Here is a 22,805-nt window from a genome sequence, read left to right as displayed (position 1 = left end):
GGGATGAGGGATGAGGGATTAGGGAGCGAGTCATTAGCCTCATCCCTAGCTGAGAAGATAGTGGCAGTTGGCAGCTGCTAGGGGAAGGAAAGTCAGTTTTCTTTAAGGGTGTAGCCCTTAGTAAGTTGGCAATGTATCAGCGGGTGACCCCATTCTCCAGTACATATGGACAGCCAAATTTGACTCAGTAGGTTCTTTTAAAAAAATCAGATTAAATTGATCTTGGAGAAATTGAAGGTGAGGAGAATGAAGAGTAAATGCCATCAAAATGCATTATTTTATACACATATGAAATTCTCAAAGTATAAGTAAAAAGTTTAAAAAAAAGACTAATCAGCTAAAACTCTTCCTAAGTGCACCAAGACAGCACAGACATAACATTTTTCATGGCTGTACAAGTACAATGTCTTTAACACCTTGTTTCTCAGTGTCCCTCACAGATACTTCCCAACACAATTCTGGCTTCCTCATCAATGCTGGCAGATGTCCAAGTAGTTCAACAGAACCCCCACATTCTCTCAAAAGAGCTTTCAAAGCACTGAGGCCTGTCACACAGATGGTTCAAAAGAACCCTGAACTCAAAAAAGTCCCAAAAGACAAGGCTAGACACAAAATGTCTGTTTGCCAAATGGCTCAATCGAATCCAACCAATTCAAAAGACATCAAAACTGATTTAAAAAAAAAGAAGAAGAATGGAGCATCCCAAGGTGCCCTGACTAGCAAGGGTCGAACTTTATGGTCTATGAGCCCAGCCACTCATTGTTATGCATTAGTGAGTAGTGAGGAAAGCAACCGATGTTGGTTGAAATAAAGAGAAAAAAAGCCACGTGGGTCAGTTCCATCTTCTCTCTCCATCTGGTCCATTCAGGACTGACTTGCTGTAAGCAATTCAGAATGCAAATGTCTTTCTTTGTGGTATGACATCCCAAAACTGTTGTGTGTGTTTAGGAAGGGATGTATGAGCATGTGGTTAAATATATGTACTGTATAAACAATCATGTGTGTACCTGTGTATGGTACCGTTTTCTCTTTCTCCCTGTTTCCTTTCTTTTGAGACAGGGTCTCTCACTGAGTCTGGACTAAGGCTAGCAGCCAGTAAGTGATCTTCCTACCTCTTTGCCCACATTGTCATGATTGACTTTTATGTGGGTGTGGAGGATTTGAACTTCGATCCTCTGCTCCCACAGCCAATGCTCTTATCTAGAAAGAAATCTATCTATCCCAATATTCCAAAATTATTTTTGGGAATTTTAGGGTCAAAGTTCAGGCTCTGTAACCCAGGCAGTGCTGAAAAGCTTGCCCTGGTGATGTGGACACAGAAGAGCTGGCAGGCTGACCAACTCAGCTACCACCCAGGCTCAGACCCAGGGCTTTAAGCTGACCCAACATCTACCCCATCTATTTTTTCTTTTGTTGGGGGTGGGAGATTGCAAGAACAGAGGATAGGTACAAAGAGATTGAGGTACATGATACGAAATTCACAAAGAATCAATACTTTTTTTTTTTTTTTAAAGCTCAGGTTCTGGCAGTCCCAATAAGCTAAGTGTAAATGTACCTTTTATTTACCAGATGTAATTGTTGTCTGAGAGGCTTACTGCTGAATAAGCTCATCCTTTCTAGTTTTTTTTTTTTTTTTTTTTTTTTTTTTTTTTTTTTTTTTTTCTGAACTCTGGCTGTTACAACTCAGCTGTCTGGCTCTTCTCCAAGCTGACTGATTCAAACTGGCCTCTCTCAGCTTCTCACTGAATTGTTCTTGGAAAAACTGCCTCTGACTGAATGAACCACAAACTGCTCTGAACTGAGATGCCCTTCTTTCCTGATTCACTCCTGTTCTTTGAAGTCACCTCTCTTTCCAATGCTATTCTAGTGAGAGTTGGGAATATCCTATTTCTGACTCATTCTGTCAAATCTGATGTCATTTTTTCTGCCCCTCAATTAGATGTCATTTTCAAACATGGCTGCTTTCTTCTACAAATTAACCTTACCTTTGTTGTTAGAGATATAAAAGTGTGTGCTAAGGGTGTGTCTGTATTCCAACCAGATTATACTGTAATCCAGAGCATGTCTGCATTCCAGCCAGATCACAGAGACCTAGAAGGTCTTTGGATGTTCCTGGATTAAACTTTCTCTACAGCTAAGCATGGTTCTTTATGCCCAACATGCCAGTTAAAGTGGTAAGTAATACTGGAAGGCAGAGAAAGATTTATTCAGTATGGTCACCTGGAAAGAGGAACAAAGAAAGGTTGTCTAGTGAACTCCCAAGTCTATCTTTGGGGTACTGACATAATGTTTAGGCATAAATAGAGGGCCAGAGCTGTGTCCTGTAAGGTGGTCTGAGGAGTGGTCAGAACTGTGTGGATCCCTTGAAGTAGAGGAGGTAAGGTCCTCCTCTGGCTGGCACTGAGTCTCAGCTTTTCTCTTCTTTTTTTAAATTTTATTTTTTAAATTAATTAATTAATTAATTAATTAATTAATTTTAGCTTTCCCATCTTTTATCTTTTCTTTCTTTCTTTCTTTCTTTCTTTCTTTCTTTCTTTCTTTCTGTTTTTGTTTTTGTTTTTGTTTTTCGAGACAGGGTTTCCCTGTGTAGCCCTGTCTGTCCTGAAACTCACTCTGTAGACCAGGCTGGCTTCAAACTCAGAAATCCACCTGCTTCTGCCTCCTAAGTGCTGGGATTAAAGGCATGTGCCACCACTGTCCAGCTTAGCTTTTTCCCTTCTTAAAGCATGAGATTCCCAGGGAGATTTTAATCCTCTGGTGTCCATTGTTTCAATAGTCTGGTAATACAAGTGTCTCCCTTTAAAATATCTCTTTCTGTGGCCAGAATAGGTACATTTCATCAAGATCTGCCTTTGATTTTAGGTGATTTCGGCATGGATAGGTGTGAATCTTCTTGAGTTCACACATTTGCAACTCAGGAGGAAAATCATCCACTGAGCAGAGCAGAGCACAGGCGAGTACCACAGAGCTTTAGCTTCCATCCTTTCAGAAAACATCCTTTCTTGTTTCTTAACACAAAGCCTTTGCTAATTAATATTTGGTTTACACTGGCTGCTAATTCAACTGAATAGAAACAAGCATTGCCTTGGTAAGTAATCATACTGGAGGGGTGTCTCATATAGTGCATCATCCGAACAGGGAGCACCATCACTGCTAGGGCTAAAGGTGCTGAATGCTATACTAATTCTCTTTCATTATGTGATCAGGGGAAGCCAAATGCAGGAGAAGAGCAACCGATAAAACAGTACAACACCAACTGGCTGTTTCAGGGTGTCACTAAGCTCTTTATCAACGGACACTTCTTGCAGTAATTTGTTAATTTATCTCCCCAATTAAAAGTTTATATATATAATTAGCTATGGGTGTCTGCTTACTAAACATCCCAGTGCCACTCACAGAACCTTGTAAACCAGTACAGTGGAGGGATCCAGTTGCATGCCGGTGACACTTCCACTGGACAACAGGATCTGGTGCTGTCATAAGGTTGTTACTCTGCAGCTGCCAACCACAGCAAAGAGCTCGTTACTAGGTATTTTGTGGTGCATTGGAGGAAGAGGCTGGGGAGATCTGGATATAGCAGCATGTTCTCACATGTTTTGAGGTGTGACATACGAGCAGGCTCTGAGGCTTGTTCACTAGTGCTGGTCTCTTACTTAGCCTTTCTTGATTAGCACTGAAGGTGGGGCACAAGAATCCTGGCGGACACTCCTGGTGTGGTCGCTGCTGTTTCAGACTCTTAGGATGTTAAAACCCACTCCAGAATCTAACTTTGGGAAGAATACAGACTTTCCAAACCAGGAGACAAATGTTTTCTGATAAAAGCCAAGCAACTAAGAGGTACATCTTACCAAACTCACAATGAAACTTGTGGGCAGGTGTTGGTCATGGAGCTTGTTTGTCTGTTATTTATTTTTACTTTTTGTGTATAGGTGTTTGTCTGCATGTAATGCTATACACCTTAGAGATCACAAAGTATCAGATACCCTGGGGCTAGAGTTACAGACAGTTGTTAGCTGCCATATGGGTGCTGGGAATTGAACCTAAGTCCTTGGGATGAGCAGTTAGTGCTCCAAACTGCTGGGACATCTCTCCAGACCCAGGATCATGGGTTTGTTGTTGTTTGGTTGGTTGGTTTGTTTTGTTTTGTTTTTTTTTTTTTGTTTTTGTTTTTGTCTACTCATTCCCTCCTTTACTGTTCTAGGAGACACAGAGAAAAAAAGCTCACGATTCAGAGGCTATGCTATTTTTGCCCACACGGGGGATAGACCCAATCCATAACTGGAATTCCCTCAGGACAAATGTGTTCTGTAATATTGCACCCTACTTAGGAGTCACCTGAATCAGACAGGGGTCTTATTCCTGTTAGTCTACACCATGAGTTGACTATAAACAAGATACTGAAGATTTTTCAGTCTCGTCTTCAGCTGTCGTATGGATGACATTCTGTTATGACTTTTAGGGTCTTTCAGGGCTTGAGATGCTGTGGCCATAACTGGGATATCCCCATTATGGGTTTGTATTATCTTTTCCCAAAGGTTCATGTGTTGTAAGTTTGGTTCCTGACATAACAGTACTTTCATGAAGTGGTTAAGAGTTAGGGCTTTATGGGAGAGTGTCTATGAAGGGATGTCTATGAAGGGATGATATCAGCTGCTATAAAGAGAGCAGGTTATTATAACATAAGACCATGCCTCATGTTTGACCTCTTCTCCATATGCTGATTATCTGCATGTGATGTTCCGTTATTATGCACCAACCATGGCTGTCCAAACTAATTGTTCACCAAAGTAAAGTGCCTACTCAACATAAAATGGGCTAAGAACATTCCAAATCTGAAATTAGAAGATAGGTGCTTTATGGAATTCCTGGTCATGGTCTCTGTTCACAATGCCAGCTCCTACCATGGGTCTGGCTCTCCTTCTGTGGGTGCACAGGCAAACTCCTTGTCCACCATTTCTCTCTATCCCATGTGGCTTTAGGAGAGGAAAGGCTGCTATAACTTCATCCCATGGAGTAGCACTAAACCAAGCTGTGTATATCATCGCCGATAACCAATAACTTGGCAATAACCTGGTGCAGCTGAGACCATGGCAGGAGTCCCACATAGGGAGAATTGAACAGCTTTAGGTTTCTTAGTCACTTCTATCACAGGGCAGTCCCTCTGTTGGAGGACTGTCATTTGACATTCTGGAATCTACATACACTCTGCTCCAATAGCTCTCTCTTCATTAGGAGCCATGCTCACTTGGCTGGCATGCTGGGATGGCAGGGCATCCCTGTACAGTGCTGTACAGGCAAAGGAAGTTGCCTTTCTGGGAAACAGGTCAGTTTCAAAAGACAGATGTATCTGAGTAAAAAGACACCAAGTAGGCCCCAGTACAATCACATTTGGAGTTTTGTCCAGAAATAGAGACTGGGTTTCTGTCTTGAGATATGTAAAGACCTCTGCCTAGGAATAGTCTTAGAGGTCTCTGAAAATATGGGACATGTTGGAATTCCAGGAAGCAAGAGGAAGGGGCTTGTAGAATTATATCATAGAATTCAGAAATGTAAGAGACTCTTAATCACTCACAAGGATGTGGGAATGTCTGTAGGTGGCTTCCACCTGGGTGTCACCCCACAATTTTCAAAAGACTCAAAGAAAATAGGTGCTTTAAGCTTCTGGTCATGGACAGTCTTAACTCTGAACAGATGAATCTACAGTGACAAACATTGTACTGTTATAGAAATAATGTCTTCCCAGAGAGAAATCACTCTGCACACTTAGAGATTAATGAAGAAAAGCTCTTTAATGGTGTTTGTCCTGCTAGGGCTATAATGCTCAAAAGAGTCAGCCTTAAAAGGAAGATTTACTGACTAATACACACCCCAGGATTGTGCATTCCACTTATACTGTCATCCTTCAATCTCTTGTTCAGTCCCAGGCCCCAGGTTACACTTTGAACAATTTAAGTAGAGACAGGGAATTGCTAGTCTGGTCACTTGGGCAGATGGGAGAGTTTATACAACACAGATATTGCCAGCATTATTTCTTAAGTACACTGGTATTGTTCTTTTCAAATAATTGTTACCTGGGGTTATCCATCTTGTCCATCCGACAGGATTATACTTTTCTTAAGAGACCTGGGGTCTTCATGGCTGTCCAGGACTTAACACTGACTGTGACCCTGCACTGCCTCCTTGAGCTGGAGGCATGTTCTTTGGGGATGTACCTAATGGCTGGTGAGTCTTCGTGAGCAAACACTTACATCCTAGCATTGTAAATGTCACTTATCTCTAACAGCCTTAGCAGACTACTTACCTCTGGGTTATTTGAGAGATAGTGCTCCCTTAGCTAAATTCCACTGTGTGACTTACTGTCTCCTAAGGAAATCTATTAGCACATTCTCTAATGTCAATTTTATGCTTGAGTTTCTTTTACATCAGCAGCTTGACTATAGTTGCAAACAGACTACAAGGACTAAACAATTCCTCAATGGGTGGTCTGGTGAACAACAGTTCATGTGGAGGGAATAGGGGCTTGTTTTCTGGACTCCATAATCATTTCCCTGGGATGGCAGTGAAGTCTTAATGTAAAGCCTGTTGAGCCTCCTGAGAGATATTTTGAGAATGAACGAGGGTAAAATTGAGAACTATGGCAATCTAGAGTAGAAGCCCAGCTGCCTGCTGGGCATGCTCAGCCAGGTGTAATGGGTATTAAGGAGAACCGGTTCTCGAGATGGCTGACTGGGTATGGGTTACATTGGAAGAATAGGCAGAATCTGTGTCATAATAAGCCTCACTCTTGTCTCCAGCTGGGAGTCCTAGTGAGGGCACTTTATTCAGTGTTTTGGATTAATGTGAAATACCTCAAGTGGTCCAGATCCATGATCTCTGTGTCTGGCCACCTATTCCTATCTGTGAACTAGGTAGCTTCATGTAAGAAAAGCCGTGACTCTTGTAAACATGGTGTGGCACCATGTAGACATGGTGTAGGTAATATGATCACCTCTACATGAGAATTCTACAGAGAGACCTCCAGGTTGTGATCTGGCAGTAAGGTGACAGAAAGAGGCCTCAAGGTAGATCTATCTTGCAGTAAGGTTACAGAGAGAGACAGAGAGACAGAGAGACAGAGAGAGAGAGAGAGAGACAGACAGACAGAGAGAGAGAGAGAGAGAGAGAGAGAGAGAGAGAGAGAGAGAGAGAGAGAGAACACGCATAAGATGTTGAGACTTCAAGTCTGGAGAGTTCCTTCAAGTCTAGCTCTGGAGTTCTAGAAGAACTTGGCATTTCTGATTCTGCTGAGACTCCAGTAAGAAACCCTTGAGTTTAAAGGGCCTAGTGAAGCATTTCAGCTGTCACACCTACCAAGACAGCCACTGTCTGAGGCAAGGCAGAGGAGAATCCCATGCCACCAGATCTGAAGAGCTGGAGAGATAAACAGCTAGGCCCTGAAATTTGAACTAAAGCTTCCAGTGTTAGCCTCTGCTTTTATGCAGCAGAGTTCTCCATTTCTCTGTGGTCTGGATTTCTGCAGCAGTCTGTTACTGTGCTCTTGAAAGAGAATTCTGAAGGGACAGAGCAGTAGAGCAGACAGGAGTTTAGTTAGAGAAAACAAGGAAGTATGAGAAACTGTTGTATCTATCAGAGGTAGACAGCCAATATTCCAGAAAACTCGGAGCCCTGTGATCTGCCCATTTTCTAACCCCTAAGCATTCTGGAGACTTTCTATTATGCCTTTTCCCTTTGTGCTCATTCCCAATTGGGCCAGATTGTAAGACAGTGGTCTCACCAATGGTGTCTCATCACAGCAACAGAGAAGTAACTAAGATGGTCCTGAGAGTAATGGTGACAGGAGTGGCTATTAGCAATCAGCCAGGAACGGAGATAGCCCATGCTTTCAGGTGACATTTACTGAGTGCTGTAGAGTCTGAAAGGGCTCTGGACCATCTGACTGGGTAGGGCACTTGGGGTTAAGAGTGCAGTAAGAGCCTCTGGAGTCTCAGTGACATGACAGTTCTCAATAGGAGGGGCATGGGACAACTAGGTAGGATCAGAAAGGAGTGAGAAGGCATCCATCATGTAGGCTAAAGGGGATGTAAACCCGGCTGGTTGAGGCATACCATGAATACCAGTGAAAAAAACTGGGGATTAGAAAGTCAAACTGGGGGCTGGAGAAATGGCTCAGTGGTTAAGAGCACTGACTGCTCTTCTAGAGAGCACTGACTGCTCTTCTAGAGAGCACTGACTGCTCTTCTAGAGGTCCTGAGTTCAAATCCCAGCAACCACATGGTGGCTCACAACCATCTGTAATGAGATCTGATGCCCTCTTCTGGTGAGTCTGAAGACAGCTACAGTGTACTCATATATAATAAATAAATAAATCTTAAAAAAAAAAAAAAAAAAAGAACAACAACAAAAAAAAAAAAAAAAAAAAAGAAAGAAAGTCAAACTGGAGGTGGCTACAGCTGAAAATGTATCGTCAGTTTAAAAGGAAAATAATTTTGCTGTTTGAACATGGATGGTTGCCTGGGGCTCATCCACAGAGACAGAATAAGTAAGAGCTTGTTCAAGTTCAGGGCCTCACCAGTCCCCAAGAACACGGGGGTCTCTTTTCTCATTGGGTTCCTCATAGTCCAGAACCAGTCAGGGTGTTTGTCCTATTTTAAACTTGACCTGAGCCTGAGTCCCTTGGATGGAGGCTGGCCTTCCCTCACAGAGGACAGAGGGACACCTACATTCAGTCCTCACCTGCTTTGCAGATAAGGCAGGATCCCAGGGAGGACTATGTCCTGTGACTGTGGGAACTCCCAGGGACAGCACATAAGTGAGCCATAGATAGAGAACAGGAAAGGGCCTGTTATCCGAGGCTAGGTTATTGTCTTTAAACTGAAATTATTTTGACATTTCTAACATTTTTCATCAGTACCAGCCAGGCAAAACAAAACAAAACATAACACCAGCCCTACCATCTTGACAGTTTCCCTTCTTTAAAATCACACACACACACATGTATCTGTATGTATAATTTGTCTTGACAAAACAGTATTTTTTTGCCAGGCAGTGGTGGCGCACACCTTTAATCCCAGCACTTGGGAGGCAGAGGCAGGCGGATTTCTGAGTTCGAGGCCAGCCTGGTCTACAGAGTGAGTTCCAGGACAGCCAGGACTATACAGAGAAACCCTGTCTCGAAAAACCAACCAACCAACCAACCAAAAAAACATATATATATATATTTTACCTAATATATGATGCACTTTACATCAGAGAATGAGTCTATGGTCATTACTACTATCTCCAATTTTTTAAAATCTCAATTAATTTAGCATTTGTGGGGTTTGGCCTGTGTGTCTGTGCACCACGTGTACACTTGGTGCCAGAGGCCAGGAGAGAGTCAGATATCTTGGCACTGGAGCTCTCTTCTCTCACTGTATGGGTCCTTGTCGCACCCACCTCGTCCAGCAAGGAAGACGCAACGCCGGAGCTCTTCCTCAAGCAGTTTATTCAGGAACTTTGTATCTTCTTCTGCCCAAGGGGGAAAGCCCGCCCACAGGCTAAATACTCCTGGAGCAACCTACCCTGGCAAGCTACCAGGAGGCAGCAGATAGGCACACGTAAGGGAAGCAGCACAGATCACCAGCCTTGTCCATATTAGGACTTGTTTTTTTTAGAGAGCACTCGACATCGGGCAGGTGGGGGGTGGGAGCCAGCGTCATCTTTACAGCATGGCACATCGCAGCTCTCTACAGGTCCTGGCAATGGGGACTTAGTGTCTTAGTTAGGGTTTCATCGCAGTAAAGAGATACCATGTCCAAGGTAACTCTTATTAAAGGCACTGCTACCAACCCCTGTCTTCATTGTATGAATGTTAATACTACTTAAAGGACTTTTGTCATTTTAATAACCTAGGGCAAAAGTAGAAGGGCTGGAACTTAAGTCTGGTAAATGACTGTGGGGAGCTAACAGAAGGTTGCTATCATCCTTGCAGCCATCTTGAGCCATATACCCTGACAAGAGACTTGTTTACAACAGCCTACAACAGCTGAGCACACTCTGATAACATCTTGTTTTAGATACCCAGGATCTTCCCTTGTGTGTGTGAAACTTAAAGGTGTGATTTAGAGCGAGACTTAAGGGTGTGACTTAAAGATATGATTTAGAGATAAGACTTAAAGGCGTGACTTAAAGGCGTGGCTTAGAAGTGAGACATATAAAAGGTGAGAGGCAGACAGAAGAAATTATTAGACACTTGGTACTTGAGACTTGGAGCTGGAAGAACTTGGAACTAGGAATTAAACACTTGTACTTAGAAGAGTACTTGAGACTTGAGGCAGGTAACTTGGAACTGGGAAAGAGACTAGCAATTTAGAACTAGGATTAGGACTTGAGACTTGGTGCCCAAAGCCCAGGACCTGAGACTTGGTACTAGGAACTAGGAACTTGGAGAGAAGAAGAGAGACTGAAGAATAAACAGGATTGAATCACACTCTGTCTGGTTTCCATTCTTCACATCTGTCCTCTCTCTCTTGCTGAACCCTGACCCTCAGACTGGAGCAGCTTGGGGCAGTGCAGGCTCTAACAATTTAGCCCCCAAGGCTTTTAGCAGTGCGGGTTCTAACATTGATAGAGCGTCCCTAAACGTGGGGTAAACGTCCCTAAATGTGGGGTAAACGTCCCTAAATGTGGGGTCCACAACAAATGACCACTAGCAGAGGCATACTTGATTTCCAAGATGTGTGTGTGTGTGTCAACCTGTGAAAAGAGTCTGAGAATAAATACATTTTGCAACATTGGAGATGTACTCAGATAAACTAGTAAAATGATAAAAACTCCGAGATTGGATTTTACTACCGAATATACTGGCAAAGAAACTAGAGAGGGTGGAAAACGTGGAAGAGATGCTGCAGAGCCCTGGAGAGGTACCTTGCAAATGAAAGTTGTAGTGGGATGAGCTGAAGTGGACTAGGATGTGCTTGGGAAGTCAGAGCATTGTGGTTGTCTAGACAAAGTTTTATAGCAGGACTCCGTGGTATCTGTGGTGTTATCTAAGCACTGGCCCATGGGCCTCTCCTTAATGGCCTGGCCAAGGTATATACCAGAACTCCCCTATCCCTAGCTGGCTTTCCTGTTCACCACTGGATCCTTGCATTATACACTTATTCCTTTTTGTTTGTTTTTGTTTTCTTTTTTCTCAGTAGAACATAGGCTTCTTGAGATAAGAAACTCACCCTAACCCTCACCCAATAATAATTCATGCTATTAGTAGTTACTAAAGTTTTATTTTGCATTTTCTGAGACAGGGTTTTGTGCAGCCCAGGCTGGCCATGACTTTGCTATGCAGCTGAAGCTGGCTTTGACTCCTGAGCCTTCTGTCTTCATCACTCAAGTGTTGGGGTAGATATGTGTATGCACATGCCATGTGCCTGCCTCTAAATAAGTACTTTTAATGCTTCAATGAATTATGCATCTGCTGGTGGCTGGGTAACCTGGGAACAAACAAACGGCTTAGTCAGATGTACCTATCTATATTTTCATTCTGATTCTGACACCTTGGGCATGCTAATTTATCTTGCTGGGCCTTTATGTCTCTATCTGTAGGTTCACAGAAATGGGACAGTGAAGATATCTCGTAGAAATGGTGTGAAGGGGGCAGAGTTTTAAGGAGGTACCATGCCCTTGCCACGGTTGAGAAGCAACAAAGAGACCAGTGCAACTGGAGACTGGTGAATGAGCAGGATGTTGAAGGAGATGAGGTTAAGGAGAGGACAGGCTGGATTTTCCCCATGGGTCCTGGGAAGCTAGTGAGAGGTAGAGAACAGGATAAGCAGTCACCTGAGAGAATCCCAGTATAGTTTAGAAGGACCCCTCTGGCAGCACTGAAAACAAGAGTAAGGCAGAGAGAGCAGTTATGGACTCATTTGGAAATCCAAGTCTGCGATGCTGGTGGCTAAAACTAGCAATCATAGCAGTTGAACCAACAACAATAGTCCTATTCCAGGTAGGATGACTGTGGGGACTGGACAATTTCCTGACAGGTAGATTATAAACCAGAAGAAAGGAATTGACTATGCTTCATGTTCTCATTACTTTGTTCTGTTTTTGTTTGTTTGTTTTGAGACAGGAGCCTGAGGAGCCCAGGTTAGTTTCTAACTCCTTGTCTACCCATCTCACTGCAGTTTCTAACTCCTTGTCTACCCATCCCACTGCCTGCTAGGATGGTAGGCATAGCTTACCAAGCCCAGTTTAGATGGTGCTGGGGATTGAACCCAGGGCTTTGTATGTTGTACACAAACAGTCTACCCAATGTGCCACGGTCCTAGCACCATTCCTTGTTTTTGTAACTTGACAAAACTTCTGAGATGGGGAAGTTGTTTGGAAGAAGAATAATAAGGCCAAGAATTCAGGGTTTTTTTTTTTTTTTTTTTTTTTTTTTCCGAGACAGGGTTTCTCTGTATAGCCTTGGCTGTCCTGGAATTCACTCTGTAGACCAGGCTGGCCTCGAACTCAGAAATCCGCCTGCCTCTGCCTCCCAAGTGCTGGGATTAAAGGCGTACGCCACCACTGCCCAGCAAGAATTCAGTTTTTAACATGCTAACTTTAGTATATCTGCTGGGCAGCTAGTCAGCAAGTGACTTTATATAAAAGACCGAAAGTAAGAAAAAACAAAAACCAAGGTCAAAGGAATAAATTAGAAAGTTCTAGGCAAAGATTAAAAAGTAATGGTACCAAATAAGTTTAATTTATTAAACAAACATTTACTATGCCCCTATGCTAAGCAGTAGTCTAAATAATAAACAGTATACAAAGAAAATCCACACTGTAGCGGAGCTTACATTCTACTGGGGCAATAAAATAAGTTAAAAATATATATAATACTCTCTTATTCAGGTTTTAGTTACCTTTGGTCTATCAGTTTGAAATGGAAATTCCAGAAATAAGCAACTAATGTTCTGTGTCCCGCACTGATCTGAGTAGCACAAAGAAATACTATGTTTTGGATCTTAGCCACAAGTCAACCCTTTGTGCAGGTTTGTGTCCACACTGTATCTGCTACCCACAGTAGTCAGTAGGGCTCACCAAATTGGCTGGCCTACATTGCAGTGCTGGTGTTCAGGTAGTTCCTGGTTTTGTTTTGCTTTGTTTTTTTTTTCAAGATAGGTTTTCTCTGTGTAGCTCTGGCTGTCCTGGAACTTGCTTTGTAGCGCAGGCTGGCCTCGAACTCACAGTGATCTGCTTGCCTCTGCCTCCTGAGTGCTGGGATTAAAGGTGTGTGACACCACCACCTGGCTAAATCCCCTTTTGTTTAGTTTTTTTTCCTGACATTTTTTAAAATTCACTTTACATCCGGATCACAGCCCCTGCTCCCTCCTCTCTTCCCTCTCTCTTCCCTTACAAATCTCTCACACTCCCACTCCCCATATTGCCTCCTTCCCATACCACTGATGGTTCCAAGGGAGGATTCCAGTCTCACTCAGATGGGAAACTAAATAGTCATTGGAGGTGGATGGAGAGAACTGGGTAGGGGAGGAAGAGATGAGGAAGGGAACGGGTGGGGGTGGGGTGCAGGTGCGGGGAGTGGGTGGTGAGTGCAGGGATCTGGTGTTGGGAGAGGGCTGGGAGTGAGAATAAAAATAGGTGGGGGGGGGGGAGAAGAGGGAGTTGAGGTTTTTCTCCACCTACTAGCTGGAGCCTGGGGCGGAGGAGGATACAGGTATAGAGGTGACTCTAGCTGAGAGTCCTACCAGAGGGGTATATAGAGACTTAAGTAGCCACCTCCTGTAGGCAGGCAAGACTTCCAGAGGCGGGAAGGGGACATCAATCCATACGCAAAACCTTCGACCCAAAATTTGTCTTGCCTAAGTTCCGTTTTTTTTTTTTTTTTTTTTTTTTTTTTTTTTTTTTTTGGTTTGGTTTTTCGAGACAGGGTTTCTCTGTGTAGTCCTGGCTGTCCTGGAACTCACTCTGTAGACCAGGCTGACCCTTGAACTCAGAAATCCGCCTGCCTCTGCCTCCCAAGTGCTAGGATTAAAGGCGTGCGCCACCACCGCCCGCCCTTAAGTTCTGGTTTTTAAAGCACTTGATTAGTGATGCTGCCAATTCAAGGGTAACAAAATATACTTGCTTTAAGTGAAAAAGATATGCATAAGTATGCATATGTAGAAAAAATAGCATACTGTGACTTGGGGAGTTACTCGGAGTCTTGGAAGGTATGACCCCCATAACAAGGGGGACTACAGTCTAGCATGTCAGATAGCAATCAATATTAAAAAGAAAAAAAATAAAAACAAGCAAAAAGTAAGCGTAAGGAGCCTGAAAAAGTTGCAATTTTTTTTTTTTCTAGAAAGGATAGTCAGGAAAGTCCTCAAGTCATTTCTGTTTAAATCCTGGAGGTAGGGGCGTGAGGGTGTACATATACCTGCAAGTCTAGCGCGCTCCTCAAGAGACAAAAGCAAATACAAAGAGGAAAGAACATTCCAAGTCCCAAGAGAGCAGCTAGAGCAGTGGCTTCCTAGAGTGAGTTCCACCAGAGTGCTGGGTGAGACTGGGGTGGGAGTGGGGTTCCGGGACACCGGCGGGTAAAACAAGGCACTCCGGCGGAGACTTAAGCGGGGAAGGTGTATGTCCTATCGAGGCTTTCAGTTTGATGTTTGACGCCAAATATAACGGTGTACGCCAGCATCCGGTACTAAGGACGCTGTGGGTAGGAGGATCCGGAGCTCAAGACACAGTGAGACCCAGTCTGAAGCAAAACAAAAACGAGAAGGAAAAGCCCATAAAATCAAAACAAGGTGTGTGTGGGGGGGAAGAACTCCACCAAAAGCAAAACACAACGAAACAAAACAAAACAAAACAAAACAAAAACACCAAACAAACCGTCAGCTGATACTAATGCTCCGCCCCCTAATTGGCTTCCAGCGACCGGAACTCCAGGGCTGAGGCCGGACCGGAAGTAGCTTCACAAGCGGCGGCATTTTGCAGGCTGCATTTCCGTTAGCGGCGGCGGGAATCCAGCGGCTGGCTGGCGACTAGGCCTCTGTGGAAGCGAATCCGGCGGGAATCTGAGCCATCCGAACCGCCACCATGGTGAGAAGGCACGGGCTGGCCGCAGGGCGCTCGGGGGGTGCGGAGTGGGGCGGTAGCTGGCGGCGCCCGTGGGTTGGAACCGAGCCGCTGTGGCGGAGAAGGTCGGGGTGGAAAGCCGCTTAATCCCAGCGCAAAGGCCAAGACTTGCCAAGAGGCTGCGCCCGGGTCGAGGGGAAGGCCGGCCGGGGGACAGAGGCCGATGTGCGACCGTCAAATGTCGACTCCTGGAGCCTCGGCGGTTTTGGTTCCGCGGCCTCGGTAGCCTTAAACTTGTGTGTCAATGTGTGTCCGGAATTGTGGAGCAGGCGCGAGCCTCGGGCCGGCCGGGGAGCGCCGGGAGAGACCGAGGAGTGGTGGAGGTCACGGCCGGAAACCGGAGTCTAGCAGCGGAGGGAGCGGGAGGGTGAAGGAGAGTGTTTGCACGCAGAGCGCGACCTTGCTACTCATGTTTTCATGTTGTTGTGTCAGGCGCTGGGACTGCACCCTGAAGTAAGAAGTTTTCCTAGCCAGGCAGTTTCTACTATAACTCACTATGGTAGCTCAGCATTAGGCAGAAGTAACGGCAGAGGGAGGGGCGAGAACGCTTTCTCCAGTAGGTGGGTTCCGGTCCAGAGCTGACTCTGAAGGTAATTGTTTAAGGGCCCCCCTCGATCCCCCGTGTGAGGGAGGGTTAGCAGTCTGGAGAAGTGCGAGAGCACAGCAGTAGCTGGCAAGAGGTTTCCAGGAATCTGGTTGCTGAAGGCCCGACCTTGCTTTAACTGTTGGTAGTAAAATATCGCTGCAAGATTTCTCATAGGCTTAATGAAAGGTCAGCCAGGGAAAGTGGCCGCTGCTTGAAATCTCAGTTTGTTATTTGTAATTTCTGTACTCAGAAGGCAGAGGATCCTGATTTTGAGATTAGTTTTGGCTGCAAAGCAAATGTAATAAATACCTCGATTATCTCCAGAACATTACTCTAGTTGTGTAGCTGAAGAAACCCGAGGTGCTGAAACAATACCACTTTTTTTTTTCTTTGAGAGTTGACTGAGGCAAGTCCTTACGTAATTTTCAGCCGGATTAGCCTATTTTACCAGTAAAAATGAATGACACTGGGCCCAATTTTGAGGATCAAATGAAATACACAATCCCTTTCAAGGGCCTGAATATACAGGGAGTATCCAATAAAGTTTTAGCTGTTACTAGGCAAATGGACCGATGTATGCTGATCCCCTAGAACAGAGTTATTTAATGTGATTAAGCAGAAAACACAATCTGGGTCTTAAGATTAGGACTGGCTCATGCTCACAGGGTGAACAGCAATTGCAGTTCCTGGTAGAGAAGATACTTGAGTAGTTAGGGGTGACATAATACCAGTTAGATTGGTGGAAAGCCCATACGTTTCTCAGAGAGACAGGTACTTGTGTTCACTTTGGGATGTATATAGGCTCCCCCTTTATTTTTGCAAAGCTACATTGGAAGCCAGGATAGAAACTGTTGTTGCCTTAATTAAAAATTAAGGGTAACAAGTTATATATCGGCATATTACATATCCAAACTAATTAACACTAGTCCAGAAAAATTAACCCTATTACACAAAGCCCTGGAGGCACACTAACCAATTCTTGGTTTGAGGACTTCATTCTTGCTTCAGAGCTGATTCACTTACTAGTAATAAGCTTTTCCTTAAGTGGATTTTTAGTGCCAGTCAGTCAGATTCCAGTTCTTAGTTGTTTTGATGGATTTAAATGTTCATAGCACCGAGTCTGCCTTAGTATGGATGGATTTGATTAGTTTGTGGACACTTTACAGTCTCCTGAGACAGATACACATAGGCAAAATCATTAAAGTCTGAGGAAGATCACTTAAAGGGAAGGGAGACTAGCAGGTTACTGGGCAGAAGTCTAGGCTGAAGCTGGGTGATATGAAGATTCTCACGTAAAGACTGTGGAAGACAGCTAAAAATTGTTGAGAAATTAGTCTGTGGTGGAAGACTTGGGAGAGAGCCGGAAGTGTGTGAGTGCAGAAGAGCTGAGCCTCCTTGATGCCTGTTCTCCTCACAGACGGTGGGCAAGAGCAGCAAGATGCTGCAGCACATCGACTACAGGATGAGGTGCATCCTGCAAGACGGCCGGATCTTCATCGGCACCTTCAAAGCTTTTGACAAGCACATGAATTTGATCCTCTGTGACTGTGATGAGTTCAGGAAGATCAAGTAAGGAGAGGGCGATTGGGCGGGAGAAAGAACTGAGGATGAAATGGATGGGATGGGCAGGCCAAGTTTGGGATGGTGACACAACTAGTGTTCTTGCTTGCTCACCTGCTTTTGACGAATAACTTAAATGGGACTGTTGGCCGCTAAGACTTCTTCCTTAGTCCAGCAAACCTTGCTCTCCGAATCTAGCAAAGTGGAAGTTGGTGAGGAGGGCTGCTAGGCTTTTAATTTCTCTGACTTTGCATGCCCCTGGGTACTGGGGTAAAGGGCTTTCATGTTCTCCCCACAGGTGTGTGAGGGGGGAGAACTTGATTTTCTGGCCTCATTACCTATTTGTAAAGCTGTAGCCTAAAGGGCTCTCCTAATTCGGCCTGGTCTGAAACTGCTTTAAGAAGCCTCTGACCCTCTTCAGGGTAAGTGCTCTGCTCCCCATGTGGGTTTGGGGCCAGTCATTTTTGTTGGCATTTTCTTTAAAAAAAAAAAAAAAAAAAAAAGGAGATATTTTCTGGTGCTGCAATTCTGTAAGTTACTAGCTAATTCAGGCCTGTTAAACAAAGTGGTCTATTTCAGTCCTCTTTTATATATTAAGGACATCTTGAGGCTCAGCAAGATGGTGAGCCTTGTCATATGACACTCTTGTCCTATGCAGCATTCATATTATGTACTGACCGAATTCCCTTAAGTTCTTTTTGAGATTCTTTTCTTTTATGGCCCAAGATCAAGTATAGAATAAAAATGCAGAGATACCTGAGTGCCTGGTAGGTGTTAGAGTGGGGCAGATCAGTGTGGAGCTTGCATTTTAAGATTTTCTGGTTTTAAAAAATACTGAAAAAATGTTTTTTAAATAAAGTTAATGAGAAAAAAACTTAACTACCTATTTTTCCATTATGAAAAGCCAATATAGGTTTATTTAACAAGCCAGTATGAGCTAAAAAAAAAAAAAGAAAAGAAAAAAAAATCAAGTTGTCTTTTTAAAAATCAGGATATTTTGCCTTTATGACTCCTGCTCCCATCTTGTAGTTAGTTTTCCTAGTTCATACTCGTCACATTCATCGTTTGGGTGGGCTCTGGTCTGAGGTCATCCTTGAGAAGTCACCATCTCTGTGTGTGGACTCTGTTCCCTTCCTCTCTTCCTTCTGTTTCTCATATAAGGTGAAGGGTGGAATGTAGGCCTTGGGTGTGGGGCCAGTGGCATTCACTTTTGATAAAGAATTGTTTAGCCTACCTCTTTCTGAGAACTCTTAAGCTGAAGGGAGGGAACAAGGTAATAACTAAGACTACCAGGAAAGGATTTGCCATTGGCTGTAGAAGCATCTTTGTCAGGGCTGGCCTTTCTTGCTGCTTGTCCTGTTTCCTGGTCTTTGTATCTTTTTGGCTTGGTAGAAAACAGCCAGCTATCTCCATATGAGATCACTTAGCCTGTCCAGATGACCTGTTTGAGAAAGTTTATGTACCGTACCATTTGTGAGATTATGTAATACACAGCCAACCTTGGTGGGTCCTAGACACATAAACCTCAATATTCCCTACCTTCTAATATTTGCTTTTTTTTTTTCCTAAAAAAATTCAATTTTAGGCCAAAGAACTCCAAACAAGCAGAAAGGGAAGAGAAGCGAGTCCTTGGTCTGGTATTGCTTCGAGGGGAGAACCTGGTCTCTATGACAGTAGAAGGACCTCCTCCCAAAGATGTAAGTCCTTCCCAAATACCTGCCCTCATGGGGGCCAGGCTCTGTCAGGTACTTTGGCTGTGTACCCCTTTACAGATAATAAATGAAATCATAAAACAACTACCTTGTCAGTGAGTGGAGAGGCAGCTAGAATTTGTGGCTTTAACCCCAACCCCCAGAGGAATCCTAATTATCAGGGGAGCTGCCTGAGGCTCCATATGTGTATGTAACAACAATTAGTGAAAAAGAGAAGGAAAGGGAAAGGGGCAGCTGTAATTACAATCTCAAAAAAATTAACAGCTCTGTTGGGTACTGTGGTGCAAGCCTTCAGTCCCTGTAGAGACAAGTAGATCTATGATTTCAGGCCTACATAGTAAGACCCTGTCTCAAACAAAAACAACAATAAAACAGCTTCAAATAATAGAATTTATGAATGCTTTGTTTGGTAGTTACAGAATATTAGTATTTATATTATATTTATTACCTGTGCACCAGGGATGTCAGTGTCTTATTTAATCATTATAAGAGATTTTTAGTTTGCTTTTTGAAAATTATCCTCATCTTATAGATGAAATAAACTTGAGTTTTAGCTCACCCAAGATGTCATAGCTAGTAAATGGTAAACCTGACATTTGATCCCAGATGTTCTTGGTTCTATAAACACCAACTATGTTTATAAATAGAGCTCTCTAAAAAGAATCTAGCCAAATTGTTTTCTCTTAAGACATTGGCAACCAGGAGAATATTCTTAGCTTGTATTTATGTGTGTATGCATCTGTTTTAATTTTTGCCATGCTTGGGTTGAACCCAGGGCGTCCTGTATGCTGGGCAAGCATTCTGCCACAGAGTTGTAGCTTCAGCTCCTGTGTTTATTTTTATTCACACACATGGTTTGTATGTAATACATGAAAAATATTGTCCTGCCTTTTAATTTTTATATTTTCAGTTACCTCTTATTTTGCTTTAAGTCTTGCTAATGACTTTCAGATAGCCTCTCAAATGAGTACAGAGTAGTTTATCTCACTCATTTCGTTATTTTAAATTCTACATTACAGCCTTTCTCATTTGTGAGTGTGTATAAGAGGTATTATTTGGCCATGGTCACTTGTTGCCCGGTCAAGTGGTATGTTTACTAAGAGTCTTGAGCTTTGACTCCGGCTTTTATTCTCATGGGAATGAATGTAGGTATGGGGTGGCAGGCTTCTCTAGATTTAAGATCTAGTTTTTTTAAGGGGAGATAGGTTCTTGGTCTTGCATGGAAGGAGGAATGGTGTTTGTGTATATAGTTAGTGCTATTTAGATGCCTTATAGATCTGAGAAGTTTAGGTAGTGCTGTTCCAAAGATGGACTTAGAATTGAAGGCAGTGAGCATTTTGGCATCTTTCTTTCTTTTCTTCAGACTGGCATTGCCCGAGTGCCACTTGCTGGAGCTGCTGGGGGGCCAGGCATTGGCAGAGCTGCTGGCAGAGGAATCCCAGCTGGTGTTCCCATGCCCCAGGCTCCTGCAGGACTTGCGGGGCCAGTCCGAGGTGTTGGAGGGCCATCCCAACAGGTGAGCTATTGGAGGAAGATTGCCAGTCTGGTAGCCAAAAGGACAAGGGAGAATCACAGCTGGGGAGGAGTCCAGAATGACCAGTCTCATGAGAGTCATGATTGTCAGGCTATTAGTGTCTGTGTGAAGAGAGGTACAAAAAGTATTCTAGTCAACTGAATTCAGCAGAATGTTCCTGTGACAGTTCTTTTTCCATGTCACCAGTTTTAACTGAAAGTATAAGTGCTTTTTCCAAGTTGGATTGGGAACCCTTAATATTAATGTCAGCCAAGAGGCTGGAAATTGAACAGTCAGGCTTCCTGATGATACAGGATATTTACATGGAAAGTCTAATGGCATGAGCTGTAGCTTTGGGAGACTTGATGCTCAGTGCAGTTTGGGAGAAGAATAGGAAGATGTACTGAATAGTGCTTTAATTCCTCTTTGTTTTCTTAGGTGATGACCCCACAAGGAAGAGGCACTGTTGCAGCTGCTGCAGCTGCAGCCACAGCCAGTATTGCAGGAGCCCCAACTCAGTACCCACCTGGTCGTGGGGGTCCTCCTCCACCTATGGGCCGAGGGGCACCTCCTCCAGGTGAATATCACCATCAAAGGACACTAGGACTAATTAGTCACAAAATGCCATAGCTGGATTCATGATGAAATAGATCCTTGACTGATACTGATGATGGGTTTGTGTAATTAAGCAGGATTACTCTGAGATCCAGCCTGGCTGACTGAACTGGGAACTAGCTGGATAAAAGCCATTAGGAACTCCACTCTGGCTCAAGGGCTGCTTTGCTTGTAGAGGCTGAGAGGGTGGATACCTCCTGACTTGGTAGACAGCCTTGTATGTTTCCTTCCATCTTTTAGAAAGTCACATGAGCCTCTCTTTTTAGGTATGATGGGCCCACCTCCTGGCATGAGGCCTCCCATGGGTCCCCCAATGGGGATCCCTCCTGGCCGAGGAACTCCAATGGGCATGCCTCCTCCTGGGATGCGACCTCCTCCTCCAGGGATGCGAGGTAAGTGCTGCTTTCCTAGAATTTACTAGGGCAGGAACTGGAGGTTTGCTTTAGACCACATCCATTCTGGGGCCTCAAATTTAGAAGAATGAGCTCTTGGTGGACAGCTGTGTGCAGAAAGTATGCAAGAGAGGTAAGCATTTAACTGGCTGGCCTGCCTCCCTGGTGGAACAGAGGTGTGTTCATTGTCAACCCAGAAGCCCTCGACATAAGAGGAGAGCCTGGGATTACAGTAGAGACTGTCTGATGCCCTTGACTAATCTAAGAGTATCTTTTGCTGGGCATGGTGGCTCATGCTTTTAATTCCAGTTCTCGGGAGGCAGGATGGATCTCTCTGATTTTGAGGCCAGCCAGGTTGTGAGACTTTCTACCCCCCCCCTTCCCATTCCCCCCAAAGCCTAGAGGGCATCTTGACTACCAGCCCTGTGTTCTTTCCATGAAGTCATCATAGTAGGTCTTAGGATAAATAATGGTCAGATTTTATGATCATTTTATTTTATGTCCCTGATTTTACATTTGTAGTTTTTTCAGACTTAGCCCAGTCAACTTCAGGAATGTCTCTAACTAGCACTGTATGTCCCTGTAGTCACTTGATAGCTACTTGCAGAGTTGGGAAGTTGGGGGCTTGGGTTATAGATCAGATATTGACTAGAAACTTGTTTCTCTTGCTTTAGGTCTGCTTTGATCTTCACACAGCATTATGTCAGTAGCTCCGAGGAGACGTGGACACTGTTCCCCAGGGTCAGGTTACCACAGACCTGTTTGTTTGTTATGCTGTTAATGGAATCTCACTGGATTGTCTGGTGTCCCTTTCAGGGCTCCCTCCCTGGGAAATGTGCCCTCCAAGGCCCTAGACTCATCTTGGTCCTCCTCAGCTCCTTGCCTGTTTCCTAAAAGGCTGTACATAGTCCTTTTTTTCCCCTGTGGCCTATGAAGCTGGTTTGTAATAAACTAAGAGACTGTTATACATACACTTGTTACATCCATTGTCTTTAGAGTGCGTAATAGTTAGAAATGCTTACCTTGGAAATTTTAACCCTACTTTTAGCTGTTTACTACTAATATTTTACTGTTTGGATTAAGAAAATTACAAAGGTGACTCAGAATGAAGCTTTTTGCCTATCAAATATAAAGATCAGTTTGAGGAAATAAATATGCTGTTAAGTGTTATATCCCTTGGGAAGGCAGATGTTTACGAAACAAACACTAAAAGTGAGAATGCTGTTGAGGGACTGTCGCTGGCTACTGTGTAACTTTGTCTCAGGGCTGCACAGCACATACTGTAACTGGACTTGTAATGGGATTGCCAGTTTGTTTAGATGGAG

The 22,805-nt window shown here is 43.9% G+C and overlaps 1 protein-coding gene across 1 annotated transcript; it reads left to right on the top strand.

Moving 5' to 3' along the window:
* The first annotated feature begins 14,899 nt into the window (after window positions 1-14,899).
* Snrpb (small nuclear ribonucleoprotein polypeptides B and B1) lies at window positions 14,900-22,451 on the top strand. Its single transcript, XM_034495441.2, has 7 exons — window positions 14,900-15,066; window positions 17,106-17,257; window positions 18,834-18,945; window positions 20,324-20,476; window positions 20,912-21,050; window positions 21,355-21,480; window positions 22,155-22,451. Exons 1-7 carry the CDS (start codon window positions 15,064-15,066, stop codon window positions 22,163-22,165), a joined length of 696 nt encoding a protein of 231 aa, XP_034351332.1. The 5' UTR covers window positions 14,900-15,063; the 3' UTR covers window positions 22,166-22,451.
* Window positions 22,452-22,805: the final 354 nt, after the last annotated feature.

The sequence above is a fragment of the Arvicanthis niloticus genome, chromosome 2 (assembly GCF_011762505.2).
Source record: "Arvicanthis niloticus isolate mArvNil1 chromosome 2, mArvNil1.pat.X, whole genome shotgun sequence".
Lineage (NCBI taxonomy): Eukaryota > Metazoa > Chordata > Mammalia > Rodentia > Muridae > Arvicanthis > Arvicanthis niloticus.
Note: the sequence above shows the minus strand (reverse complement) of the source record. Positions and strands in the feature narration are given on the sequence as shown.

What these genes read in the sequence shown, in the direction of transcription:
- Snrpb (XM_034495441.2), top strand. An exon ending in GATGAGTTCAGGAAGATCAA is followed by an intron (nt 17,258 to 18,833) that starts GTAAGGAGAGGG and finishes ATTCAATTTTAG; the next exon opens with GCCAAAGAACTCCAAACAAG. An exon ending in CCGAGGGGCACCTCCTCCAG is followed by an intron (nt 21,051 to 21,354) that starts GTGAATATCACC and finishes CTCTCTTTTTAG; the next exon opens with GTATGATGGGCCCACCTCCT.